The sequence below is a fragment of the Diplotaxodon limnothrissa genome, linkage group LG18 (assembly GCF_057381915.1).
Source record: "Diplotaxodon limnothrissa isolate DT_005_m linkage group LG18, D_limnothrissa_male_GT1.1, whole genome shotgun sequence".
Lineage (NCBI taxonomy): Eukaryota > Metazoa > Chordata > Actinopteri > Cichliformes > Cichlidae > Diplotaxodon > Diplotaxodon limnothrissa.
In genome coordinates, this window is record NC_140613.1 from 20,233,632 (window position 1) to 20,247,442 (window position 13,811).

At 40.7% G+C, this 13,811-nt stretch overlaps 1 protein-coding gene across 2 annotated transcripts in view; it reads left to right on the forward strand.

Annotated features, from left to right (window-relative positions):
- Nucleotides 1-13,811, forward strand: part of ephb1 (EPH receptor B1) — a 177,445-nt gene that overhangs the window by 92,104 nt on the left and 71,530 nt on the right. For both annotated transcript variants that reach the window (XM_085378230.1, XM_085378231.1), the window contains exon 4: nt 13,422-13,577. In XM_085378230.1, the coding sequence (XP_085234356.1) occupies nt 13,422-13,577 (156 nt within the window). The remainder of the gene's footprint in view (nt 1-13,421; nt 13,578-13,811) is intronic.

A 13,811-nucleotide genomic window follows, 5' to 3' on the forward strand; every position in this document is an offset into this window, starting at 1 on the left:
GAGCTCAACTATATTTTTTAAAATACAAACCCATCTTTTGTGTGTACTCAAGGTTTTTTGCCAAGTAACTTGATGGCCCAGTCCCTATTTTTGATGTTCATATCTGAGTATATCCATTCAGTATTTGGATGTTCCTTGGAATATTTGTATGCAACAGGTACTGTATGCATGCTTTGTCTCTGCAACAATGCGTGTCTTAACTGTTATCATGCGATAACATTCCTGAAGTTTTCAGATACGTGTATGACACTCATTGCGTGCGTATGTGTCTACCCATGTGTATATCAGTGCATATTCTATTTATTTGGTCCTGTTTATTCAGCATTGCACTGTCATGCTTGTACCCCTTTGTGTGTCTATGCATTTGTGCAGTTTGTTGTTATTATTTTACAGAGCTGTAGGGCAAATTGTATGTTATGATACTGTATATTGACTTGAGTTTAATGTAAGCTCCAGTTGTTATGAAACTGAGCACGCAAGATCAGTTACAGTTTAGCAATGGTAGCCTTGCATTACTAAATTACGCTTTCAATACTTGCTTTACAATTGCTGATTTTACAGAAATTGTGCCACAATATTATGTCTGCTTGTGTCATTATTTTTTTAAAGACAGTACTGCTGTGTTTTTTACAGTATGTTAACCTAATTAGGCAGTAGCATGAATACAAGAAGATGTGACTGTGGCAGAACAGAAATTGATAAGCTTTGGAAATGTACCTAATCCAACCTTACCTACTTTAAATGACCAAGTTTAAAATCTCTTTTGTTTAAGCAGGCACAAAAGTGCACTGGATGTTGTTCGACCTTTGCTTCATGTTAACTTTTTTCTGTCATTTATATGGATAATCTAGTTTCCCAATTGGTTATGTTGTGTTACTCCTTGATTTTCACTTGGACAGTGTGTTGGTATGTATCTCACCACAATGTCAAGAAGTCAAATGAAGACTGGCAATTTCCAATTTGAAGTGCACACGGTCTGTGTGTGTGTTTTTTTCCTGACTTAATGATGTCTGTTGCCGATATTGTTCATTACCTCAGAACAGCCCAGCAAATCCCCTTTCTTGATAAAGCTGATAGATTTCTTGAAAGTTAAATTTGCTTTCATCTTGATGTGTTTAGCCCCTAACTACTTTACTGACAAATAAAGGTGGATGAGAGGAGAATGTTAGCCAAGCTAATGTCCATTATGAACAACACCCGACACTGGCCCTGAGCAGCTCGTGCAGTAGTTGACTGTTACAGCAACTGTGCAGGATGGACTGCAATCATCACCCAGTAGCAGTCAGACTCTTATAATCCACACATAGGATAAATACCTGGTAAAAAAAAAAAAAAATACACGTGTATATTTTCTAATTTCCACTAAACGTTTATTTCTGCATATTTTTAGCATTTTTTTTCTACCTTTTGAAAAAAATGTATTGTTTTCTAATATTTCTATAATTCACATCATCTTTCTGCCCTTATGCTGCTTCAAAAAGTGAAAAAGTGAATATCTTTCTAAAAGACTTAATAATAGAACGTCCCTCCGTCCTCCTCCGCTTATCCATTTCAGAGTTTATGGGGGCTGGAGCTTATCCCAGCTACCATATGGATTAATATACAGAATACGCAGGTTGATATTTAAAACCTCAATACCAAATATTACAGCCAATATTTGATAAAAACACATAAATGAAATGTAAATATAAATGAAAAATGTATTTGTGTTTCAGTATCTGTTCTGAAGGCTATTTGAAGTCCAATATCTTAGCGCTCCATGAGCACCAGCCTATGATGCAATTTTTATTCTTTATCTCCATCAAGCGAACAATGCACAGTTGCATCCGTCCAGGCACCATATGGATGTACTCACTTTAAGCACAAAAGCACATTCTACCCAGCTAACACATGTGTGCCCCGTTTATAGCTCTGGGCTTATTGACCAAGTCTGTCTGATAAAGGTCAGAACTGTCCGCATTTTGACGGGTGGTGTGGGGGTGTCAGTTACCTATAACACCCAACATTTCTGTGTGTTAGTGTGTGTTTGTTTCTGCAGAAGGCGATACTGATAAGGTTGTGAAGAGGTCAGGCAGACGTAAATATGGCATGAATATAGATGAGCTCTGGGTCCGGTTACCTTTTGAGAGTTTCACAGCTGCAGGTGCACTCTGTGCCAGGAAATGGGGTCGGCTTCTTGTCATGCAAAATGATATTTGCTAAACATAACCATTTGTTTTTTTTGTTTTTTTTTTAACATTCTGGGAAAAAAGAAAAATTTTATGCATGTCATTCGTCTGTTGAGTCACAGTCACGCATGGACCTGATTGTTGCTGGACTGTGTCGTGCAGAACATGTAGCTTAGTTAATTTAAAAAGTATTTGTCATGCAACCTTTTTTTTATTATTTCCTGGTGCCTCTTTGTCAGTTTTAGCAGTAATAGCTTAGCTGTCACTTAGCATTCAATGAGAAGTGGCTGCTTCACACAGCGCACATATTGTGGGACTCTGCCGCCACCAGCTTGAGTGACAAGATGTACTCCTGAGTGCTTTCTCACTTTATTTAGCTCACACCTTCCCTTTCCGCTTTCTCTCCCTTTCTCACACCCTTATATGCTGCGCTTGGGTCGGTTTTGCTTACCTACGCTTCACACATAATTTGTGCTTTTTTTCTTATGGTGCAAAACATTTTGTCATTTCTTCCTATTACGCATAAAAGCAGCGAGGGCAGTGCGCAGCGGATGGAGGGATAGCTGGAGGAACATCTTACTAGTGAATGTAGAATTAATATAGCTATTTTTATAATAGTTGATGTCATCACAATCCAAGGCTTCAGAGCTCCTGTGTAGTTCACACCACCTCTCCCTTCTCATTTTCGCCACTCTCACCTGTCCATCTCTTGTCTTGTTAGTTATGTCTGGAGCCTAAGGGCTGGCTCTAAATTTTCTATTAGATTTTAAAAAGCCAGACTCCTTTTCTTTCTCGTTATCCAACTGACTCGTAGCCTGCTACCGTCTGATAGCATATTTGCCGTGTATGAAAATGTCAGCGTCACCATGAGCTGGTGCAGATGCTCGGTGCTGGTCAGACACATGTCACTGCTCTTTTATGTGGCGATGCTGTTGTGAACAGGAGAGCCTCTTCCTGAGATCATCAAAGGGACGAGCATAGCTGTGTTCAGCTGAGTGTGTCTGCCATGGCTGCTTGTCTTTGCCAGAAAATTTTGGTGTAAACATTGTGTTATGTACGCTCAATTAGGAATCAAATTAGAGAATGGTAAACAGTGAAGGGACCTTTGTTTTTCAGTTGTTTTATCACTCTACTCCACTTGTATGTTCATAATTGCTAATCCCTCTTGCCAGGCCTCTACACTCATTAGCGTGCCCCCTCAACCCCACCCTAAGATTACAGGCTGGGTATTTGAGAATAGATGAGTGTTTAAAGCTGACTTTTAGCCTTGCTACAACAGTTTTTTTAACATTTGAACCAATCGGGAGCTAATGTGTGTTTAAGATCAACAGTCTCCACTAGATAGTGACACTAGATAGATAGCAGGACTTTGATAGTGGTAATGTAAGAAAGAATGTTTTCTGCTTGCTTGTATAATTTTAAGGCAAATATAAAAATGTGCAAAATAAATAAAACCCAGTGAAACCCAATACGTGTCTTGCAGTATCAGTGCAACAGTTTTTGGGTGATGCATGGCTTAATCAATAATTATCCACACCTTACAAGATGTGTTTGTACTTTATCCCTAGAAATTTAATTCAAGTCTTAATAAACTCTTTATAAACTCTGGTGTCACACTCCATTTTATTTTGGAGTAACAAGCTGAGCCGTGACACTCACCATAGTGACAAATCATACATTTGTCTTTTGCAAATGTGAATCATAAATCCGGAGTGGGTTTTTACTTGTTGTATTTGTTTAACAAAACAAGTCAGTGTTGTTTTGTAAAATTAGTATTTGTTAAAAAAGACAACTTTCTGTCAGCAAGCTATAAACATTTAGCTTTGAGAAACCTATTGAGGTTTCATCCACAATCATCGATTACACACATTTTCTTTCATTGAATAAAGTTAAAGGTTTCCTGTGTTACCAAATGAGGCTAACTGATTAAAAATCCAACTGTTGCTGAACATATGTCACCGTATCTTTCTGGGGGGGGGGGGTTTTGTACTTGAATTTGTATTTTGGAAATACGTATTTGTTCGTGTAAATGAAATCCAATTTTTAATGATCAGACTGTCTCCGGATCTTATTATTCTACAGCGTTTGTTTGTAGTGTTTAGTCTGTAATATAAGGTTTAAAGGCTGTAAATGGAATATGTCGAGCAAAGAAACAGCAATTTAGGAAAAGGAGCAAGAGTAGGCATCTTTGGCTAACTATTATAGATTAATTGTTCTAGATCTGCTTAAAAGAGACAAGTGCTGAGAGGAAGCTAAAGGTTTCACTACTTTGAGTTTGATACTGTTTTTCTTGGAAACACAAGGTAATTAATCACAAGGTAATCATAACGGCTTCTGATGATTATTCTGATAAACTGACTGATGAGTTAAAGCACTTGATCCACATTTACCCATTCATGCCAGTTTTTTTTTAAGTATATGTATTTATTTATTTATTTTAAGACACACTGGTATATCTATCATATACACTCAGACCTTGATGATGCATCTGGAGAAGTTTTGGGCATTCAGTATTTTTTTAAATGGATACTAAAATAAAATAACATAAATAAACACCCAGTTTTTGAGTTAATGGCTCCCTTCTCTGATTTCCAGCTACTGAAACAAGTAACATATCAACTAAATCATATTTGAATTTCAATTAAAACTAAACTGAAATGGAAAAAAAATCCACTGAGAAAACGAACTAAAGCTGAAAATATGAACCAATATAGGTATAAATAAATCAACAAAGCAAATTAATAAACCAACAATGGGAAAAAAAAACATAATGAAAAAAGTCACTAAATGAAAAATTAGTCACTCACAAACATCACAATAAAATAAATGTAAGTTAGTAATGGTGGTGGATTCAGTTTATTACGCGAGTAATTTTAGATGAATCGTATCCTGCAGCCAGTCAAATGCTGAGCATACAGAATGCCTCTAGCTAATGTGACATCCCTCCGTTTTCACCCGTCATCGAGAAACTCTCGATCCTTGCACCTCCTTGTGTGTTGTCTTTTTGTTTTTGTTCTTCCTCTATTAGTTCACAGCGGGCAATGAGCCTGGCCAGTCCCCTGTTAGGTTCTGATTACAGTGTAGATTGTAGTGCAAGCACATGTTACTGCCTGCTGAGCGGTGATATGAGGGCCGTCTTCTCTACTACCCTGCCAACCAGAAATAGACTGGCACAATGGAGTTTCCTGGAATTCCAGCACCTCTGCGGCTTCTCTGTATCTTTCTTCTGCTCCTCTCTGACCACTTGTCCGCCTGAAATATAAGCCTGGAGCCCTGGCACAGAGTTGCATCTTCCTGGAAATAAAACTGACCTAAGCCAATGTGTCATGACATGATACAGACAAGCCAATTGCCAGCGTGCCACTCGAGTCTATATGGAGCTAAAGCATCGTTTGGCTCCCTCGATCTGTATCGGGCTCGTATTATACACACGCATACGCAAGCACGGATGCACGTGCACATGAGGACACACAATTCATGCATGTGCTTTCAGAAAGCCAGATTTCCCAGTCAGCTGGTCTGTCATTGGCCGGCTGTTCAAAGGAAAAGTGTGGGCCAAAAAAATACTGGCTGTAAGGTTACTATGGTAACAGCCTGCCCAAGGGCGTGGGCTGTCTGCTAAATTGTTTGCTGGTTTGTTAAGACTCGCACATGCACAGATACGTGCACACACAAATTAATTTGGAGCAGAATGTGTTATCCTTTATTCATTGTCTGGGAGACACATGTTCTGTTCATTAGCATTAGCAGTGAAACTGTTGAATTTCATATCTGTATGTGAAGCAAACTGAATATTTTGGAGAAATCACACACAGGCCTATTTCTCTCCCTCCTTTTTTTTTTTTTTTAAACTGGACACTGTCTCATCCTTTACTTATTTCACTGCTGCACTGCCATCTATTGAAACCAGTCAGACATGGCTTTTCTTCTCCGGACATGTTCACATTCAGGAGTGTGACAGGACTCAATTACTATAATTTTCTAAATATTAGGACCTCAGTGTCTACAACTAAAGTAGGATGCAAATTTCTTTTACTTTTCATGTTGTTGTTTTTTTTTTTTCATTCCTTACAGAGATTTTGCCTCACACAGCAATATACAGCTCAGTGTTGAACCACAGCTCTAATTGGAAGACATCTTGCTTTCTCAAGGGGGTTTAGCTATTGTTCACTGAAGTTTCTGCAACATCAGGCATTGCTGTATTAGCTAGCTGAAAGAATAGGTATGTCCAGATGAGCAGTGGCTGGGACTACGGCAGCAGAAAGTTCAGGATAGCTGTATGTGGGCAACATTCATGGGCGTGTGAGTTTGTGTGTATGTGGGTGGTTGTCGGTTTAGCTGCCTGCTTTACCTTGGATGACAGGCTCTGACAGGGCCAGAATGGACAGATGATTAATGTTCAGAGGGAGTGTTCTTTGGGCGGAACATTTCAGCACCGCTGGTCTTAACAAAAGCAGACGAGGTATGCTTTAAGCACTGCACCCTTTTTTGACCGTCCCTTTTATTCCTGAAAAACCTCTCTTTCCCTCTTATCCCTCCTACATTCTCTCTCTTTCTTTGAGATTAAAAGGCGATGACAGGGCATAGTGGAAACTCATACTGACCAGACCTGCCAAATGATGTCACCACTGTGAACTCCGAATGCCTTTAAAACAAGGGAAGGAATGGGATCACTTGTGAGAAGATGCATAATATCTGGCCAGTGTTGACCTGTGATGAGGAAAAAAAAAAGCTCAATTATTCTTAAATCAGTTTCTATAAATTAATAAATCATAGCCCTGAGAGGACTTTAACCCTGACTTTTAATATCCTGCGGGCATTTTCTGATGATTTTGACAAGGCTTTGTTTCAGCCCATGCGTCGGTCTCAAATAATTGTATTGTGTTTTTCAATGACCTTGTGAAGAAATGGAACACCTGGGTTGGAAAAGCAGCTCATTACGTGGATTGTGGCTGGAAAATGAACAATGACAGAAGAGCAAGGCTGAATACCAATACACTGCACCGCTGATTGCCTTTTTGTTTTAAGGTGTTGGCTGTCCTGACACTTTTTGTGTCCCCTCTGTCAAACGAACCTGTTCATTTCACCGCTCAATTGATGTATTTTTTTTAGATATCACATAAACATAAATACACAGGCACGCACTTGGCGCAACCACATCCTCTGCTTGTTTTAGTAGGAGAGTGTTGTTTTTCTCAGAGCCTCAGCAATAAAATCATAAAATAGGGGTCAACTGGAGTCTTGACCCAGACATACGTCTGTCTGCATGAGTGTCTGTGAGTGAGTGGGCGTATGCATGAATCCAAAGCCTCTAAAGGCTGATATGTCCCATGTGATGGATGAGGGTTGGGGTTAAGGGTTCACTGGGGGGGTTAAGGGCGGTTCTTCAGGGTCGCTGGCAGGTCACACACCCTCTTTGCATCAAAACCTCACACAGACAGAGTCGGAATTCCTTTTTTTTTTTTAAAAAGCTATATTGATTACATCAGGCCAAAAGCTATTTGATGAAACCAAACGTCTTTGATGTCGCTTACTTTATATTGGATTGCTGGATTTTCATTACATGAAATGGAAATTCCTTGAGAAATGATCAGACTTATTACATAACCTTCTCCATATCAACTACTCCATGTTTGATTGCTTTTCCCACAATTATCTGTCAAGCAATTTACAGCGGTTTTAAACCTCGTGCGTGCCTGGGAGCCATTCCCATATAAAAGTCAGGGAAAGGATTTAGTACAGTATACTGTAACTTTGATTGGGTTTTTGCATAGGAGACCTGTTTCCAATCTTGTCTTGGTCATAATCCTTTGGCTTTCTTCAATCCCTGACTCGCGCATTTCCATTTTATCTAGCCGACACCTAGTGATGCTTCCCTGACAAGCTAATGTAATATTTATCACTCTACCTCCATTAATCCCACGTCTCCAATTGCCTCCAATTCTTATGGGTTATAGACATTTTGCAACTTCACATCTTAAACACATGCAGCTAATGCGAGACATTCCCAGTGTGCTTCCACGTTTGATGTATTGCCTGCAGTTTGCACTGTATTATGCACTCACCGAGCATATTGCTTAGCCTAACCCCTGAGCAGCTCTGCACATCAACCATTCTTAAAGCTTGCTCTCAGAGACTTTCTCATATTGCTAATCTTCTCCTGTTTGTCCTGCCTAATCGATACATCAATGTTGTGCGAAACATTTTCTCCAAATTAACAGTTTGGTGTATAAAGGTGGTCTGCATGCTTCTTAACGCCGGAGAGATTTAGGTTGTCGTCATTATCAGTAATCTTGAACCAGGTGGGAAAATGACATTGAGGAGATCGTCATCTCAACTCTGCTGCTCAGGCTCTGCTATGACATGAAGTCATCCCAGTTAGACTGTCATGAGTAGTGAGCAGCGATCCACAGCTGCCATACCTCCGTCAACTAACTGTAGAGTGAGATAGAGAGAGAGGGAGGGAAAGAAAGACAGCCAGCCTTCGAATAGATTCAGAGCTGTCAATCAAGGCGAGAAAGGAACAACGGGAGGAAAGGTACAAGGTGGGGGGGGAAAGCAATTCCAGGGAGAGAGACAAAGAGAAGTCAGGAAAGAGAAGTGAGCAGGAGGATTGAACAATGCAAAGAGAGTCCTGAAGGGACCACTTCAGAGGACTGAATGTTTTGTTTCTGCATACAGCCATTTCAAATGTGGGTTATTCCCCCACTGGGGAGACTAATTGCTTGTTGATATAATATTACAGCCTTCATCTCCCTGAAAACCAACACATCTGATGAGTTATGGCTCTGCGTGCTACATGTTTTCTTTTTCTTCTCGTCCTTCTTCTTCTTCTTCCTCTCCTTCTTCACCTTGTTCCATCCCCCTTCTGCGGCACAGGAACTCCTGACCTCCTGCAATCTAAATATTCACAAATCAGGAAGAAAGATTTTGGGCTCAGTTCCAATATCAATAAAGCATAACGATACATTCTAGGGGCTGCCTGCTCTTCGAATGAGACATTTGCGGTTTTGTGAGTTATTGACATAATAGTTCAAATCACTTTATCATTCTGACTTTCTCTTTTTGCCCATATCTATTCCTCCTTCTGGTTTTGTGAGGCAGACTAGTAGGGCGCTAATTGATGAGTTTAATGGTAACATTCATGCACATACGATTTGTCAATTACAGGGAGAAGACAGAGGAAAAACAGCAAGTACGCCCGAGGCACAGGTTTTCAGGCACCAGAGCAAAAAAAAAAACAAAAAACCCAAAAAACATTATGGTGCAAAGGAACGAGGCAGTTTACCTGAAGAGATCCTATGGATTGAAATGTTACATTTGCATAATTGTTTTTTTTATGCTTTTGTGTTTTGCTTGTGCTTTCTTTTTTTGTCTGTTTTAAGGATTAAGTCATTGCTGAGAGCAAATAGTGCGCAAACCTTTCCTCAATTAAGGAAGAAAACCAGAGCGGGGGTTCTAATCTAGACAGATATTAATCTTGTGTCTAAAGTGTTTGCTTGCGTCTTTGCGGGGCTGCTTTGTTTCTGCCAGGTTGTCACTTATCTCACCTCCTGTAATGCTGATTGTAGCGTCTTCGGTTTTCCCAAGGAGAGGTATTAAATTATCTCAGGTTCTGTCAAACATGTTTTAGTCCAGTGGCGGAAAATGCGGGTGCGCCATCTCATTTAATCGGGTCAGCTGTAGTCATAGTACGTGATATCACTGATGCCAGTATGGGAGCGTTTTCGTAGGATTATGGAGTGTGTGCATTTACATGAGTTGTGTACAGGAATCTAAGAGTGTGTGTGTGTATTCTTTTGCTCATAGGTTTGCTTAGAGACTCATTTGTAGCACCGCTATCTCAGACTGCTGAATCAGCACGGGCTCTCCTGCTTTTCTCCTCACTTTTTCCCATTTATGAGTGTCTAGCCCAGCTACTGTCTGTCTGTAAACACACAACCCGAGGGCAGAATCCAATGCACATATTCTCCTCACACCCCATTAAACACACGCTGAACAACCTATTGTGATCCCTTTTCAGAAGAGCCGAGCAATGCATTTGAAGCTTTTCGCTTGCTTTTGTGAGACGCCATCTGCATGCGTGCGGTGCTCTGCTCCCCCGATGTTTGAATTTTATGTGGCAAAGATGATGAGACATAAGATCCCTTCCCTTCTCCTGCTAAAAATGAATTTTATCGTCTTGTAATCTCTGATATTGTTGGTGGTTATTGCTTTATAAAATGGGTCTGCAGCTGGTATGTGCTCCCACATATGGCCAGGGAGAGTTTTATAGAGTCTCTATGTTCTTGTATTAGAAGAAGCTTGATCTCATCACACATGGAGTCAGTGTTACAAGTCAAGAGAGTTTGCAAACTATCAGTCCCACACTAAAAAAAGAGCCCCCCTACACACCCGTAGGAACATTATTGCCTATATGCAGTAACATTTTCACAACCCTTGCACATCTGCTGTATCAAGACAGGTCTTAAACATCCACGACATAGCAATAGCAATATGTTCTTCTTCTATTTGGACTTGGTGCAGTTTGATCATGTATGTTTGATAAATATTGGTGCTCTGACTGTGTGTGGAAATTGCTGTGTGACTAGACATAAGGTCAGTCAGTTAGCCCACAGTGTGTCCGTCAGCCCAGCCAAAGGACATGTAAGAACCGCGGCTCGCTGGGAATCGCCTTCACTTGTGTGCGTGTGTGTGTGTATATAAATCATCTCTCTTTTTAACCTGATTTGCTTCTCATTCTTTCTTTATCGCTAATCCTTCCCGACAGCTTATAAGAGGGGCTGGCCAAATCCTAGTCTATAAATGTCAGAAAATAGGATCTATAAAATGTCCAGCATTTTTAATTTTTTAAGCATAATATTTTTAATTGTGTCTCAAAGACCTGTTTAATTAGCAGTGGAGGTTTCCCTTTCATGCAGTGCTATATTTTCTAGTGTTTGACCTGGCAGTGAGGGAGAATGGGCCCAACACCTTGCCATTGTGGCGATCGTGGCTCAAGAGTTGGGAGTGGCTCAAGGTTGCCGGTTCGAGCCCCAGCTTGGACAGTCTCGGTCGTTGTGTCCTTGGGCAAGACACTTCACCCGTTGTCTACTGGTGGTGGTCAGAGGGCCTGGCGGCGCCAGTGTCCAGCAGCCTCGCCTCTGTCAGTGCGCCCCAGTGTGAATGTGTGTGTGTGAATGTGTGTGTGAATGGGTGGATGACTGGTTGTGTAAAGTGCTTTGGGGTCCTTAGGGACTAGTAAAGCGCTATACAAATACAGGCCATTTACCATTGTTAGTTTAAATAGCTCTCCGTTTGGCAACGTGTTCATATTAGAATTGAAGGCTCTTAGTCAGATTAAACTAAACTATTTTGTTGATGGACTGATTTAAGCAGTCTCTATTAATATTTGAAATACTTAGCCAAACCACTGGCCCGTCATTTTGATAAACTCTGTCATTGTTTTTCTTGATAAGCATCTTAGTGCTGGGTAGGTGTTTCACTTTGTGAGCGAAATGAATAAAATGACTGTTCTTATCTGTCTATCGCTCAGGCAAATAGACACAGCCTTGCCCCATTAAATGTATAACTTATTCCCCTTTTGGCATGCAGCAGTGCCAGAGCATCCTCCCTCATCAGTAAGCCTGCTAAGACATAGGACATTGATCATAGTTATTTTACTCAGTAAGCCCCTCCACACCACACAGAAACTCTTTGTATTCTTTTGGGATATTGGGGTGAGTGGATTAGGTTATTGCCTGCACTTAAGCACAATGCTATCAGCTGCAATAATCTTCATAGTCCACCGTGGCCTTTAGAATTTGGGACTTTAACACGTCACACCAACATCCACAAACTAGTGCTGGCAGGACTGTTTTAGAAATCCTCGTTCTTCTTATCAGTAAGGCCAGTATGACTCTCGCAGCCTGTCTGAGATTGTGGTCATGCTGCAGAATAACTTTTAAATGATCAGAGCCTAATCGCTCTGGTATCAGGCGATGAATAAAACATTTAAAGTGCCCGAAACTTTTGCACACTGCTGTGCACGAGGAAAACGTAAATGAGTAAAAATTCAGTACTGCGCTTAAATATGTCTGCATACAGTAAGGGGTCAAATTTACTAAGCAAAGCAAATGAAAACACAATGCAAAAATGTGCCAGTGGGTGTGGAGGCTTCTGCTAACAATGCCCTAATTTAGAAACAAAGACGCAGCCGGCTCATTTTAATATTGACCAAAAGCGTCTACCAACAGAAGAACAAACCAGCAGGTCAAAAGCAAACAGACCCAAAGAGGGAGCGAGTAATGCACTAACCAAAGTAATATGAGCTAAGCACAGGTTTCAGGCATGGTCCTCTGTCTGGATATAGTATAGTATTTCAGCTCTATAGGTAGCATCGAATGTGGATCCAAATGTTTTTGATGTAAGGGCAAACTCTGTTTCCATTAGATATTCCTGGGGACTTTGTGCTGTCTTGTAGGCTGAGGCGGCCATTCACTGGATAAATCTGATAGCTCAGGTGGAGTGTGGGATTTATCTGGAGGAGGGATTACAAACTGTTCAGCTATACTACCTGAAATCGCTGTGTCACACCTGTAGAATTTGTAGAAGAACACAAATCATTATTTACCGCAAGCTCTTCACCAAGCCTTTGTGTGCCTACAGATCTTAAGATTCAGACGTTAAAACACTTTTGGGCTTTTGTGCACTCTGCTGTTTTTCAGAAACCTGAAACCCATCGGTCACTGTTAAAAGAAAAAAAATTAAATAAATACCTTGGGTGGCTGTAATCCAAGACACATCTGTTTAGGTATTGGGGTTTTCCCTCTCTCTATCACACTGAGTTCAGAGAGTTCGGTTAAGTTAAGTTGTGTTTAATCAATATGCCTGTATTATAGATATGCAGAGCTCGCCGCTAAACATTCAGGGCGAGGACTCAGTGGAGAAGTACAGGATACAGCCAAAGCTGCAGCACCGTGTTCACATCCTTGAGCCATCCATCCATGCCAATTACCTCTATTTCTGATAACATCTTCCACTGCTGTCCCACATAAATTAACCCTCCTAGCACCAGCGATGACAGCCACATTAGGAGCAAAATAAGACATGCGTTAAATATAGCGGAGTTTGGGAGGGGGTAAGAGTAACTTGCAGAAAGGCAATTGACAAAAATCACTTAAAAATAGCTTAACCTTGTGCTTGCCTTAATTGAGTTCATGCTTTTTTTGTTGTATTTTACAGTTCTAACAGTGTTTTTTTTTCTTGTCACAGCATGTCCACCGGGTACCTTCAAGTCGACCCAAGGTCCAAGTCTTTGTCTACAGTGCCCTCCTAACAGCCGCTCCACATCTGAGGCTGCCACCATCTGCGTGTGCCGCAACGGCTACTACCGTGGGGATGGTGATCAGCCAGATAAACCTTGCACCAGTAAGTATCCAATAAATTAGATTGGCTGCGCACTAAGGCACTAATACATATTAAAAGCCACATATAAACAAAATGTCAGAAATGGCACTTTCTGGCATTTTCTGAGACAAACTAAAAAGGATCCAGTGGTCTATCACGGCTATCACAGGGTGAGACGCGGGGTTATCTATTTTAATTTAAATGCATATGAATGTGCATTTATCCAGCACCCATCTTGTCTTCTTATTGTCTTCT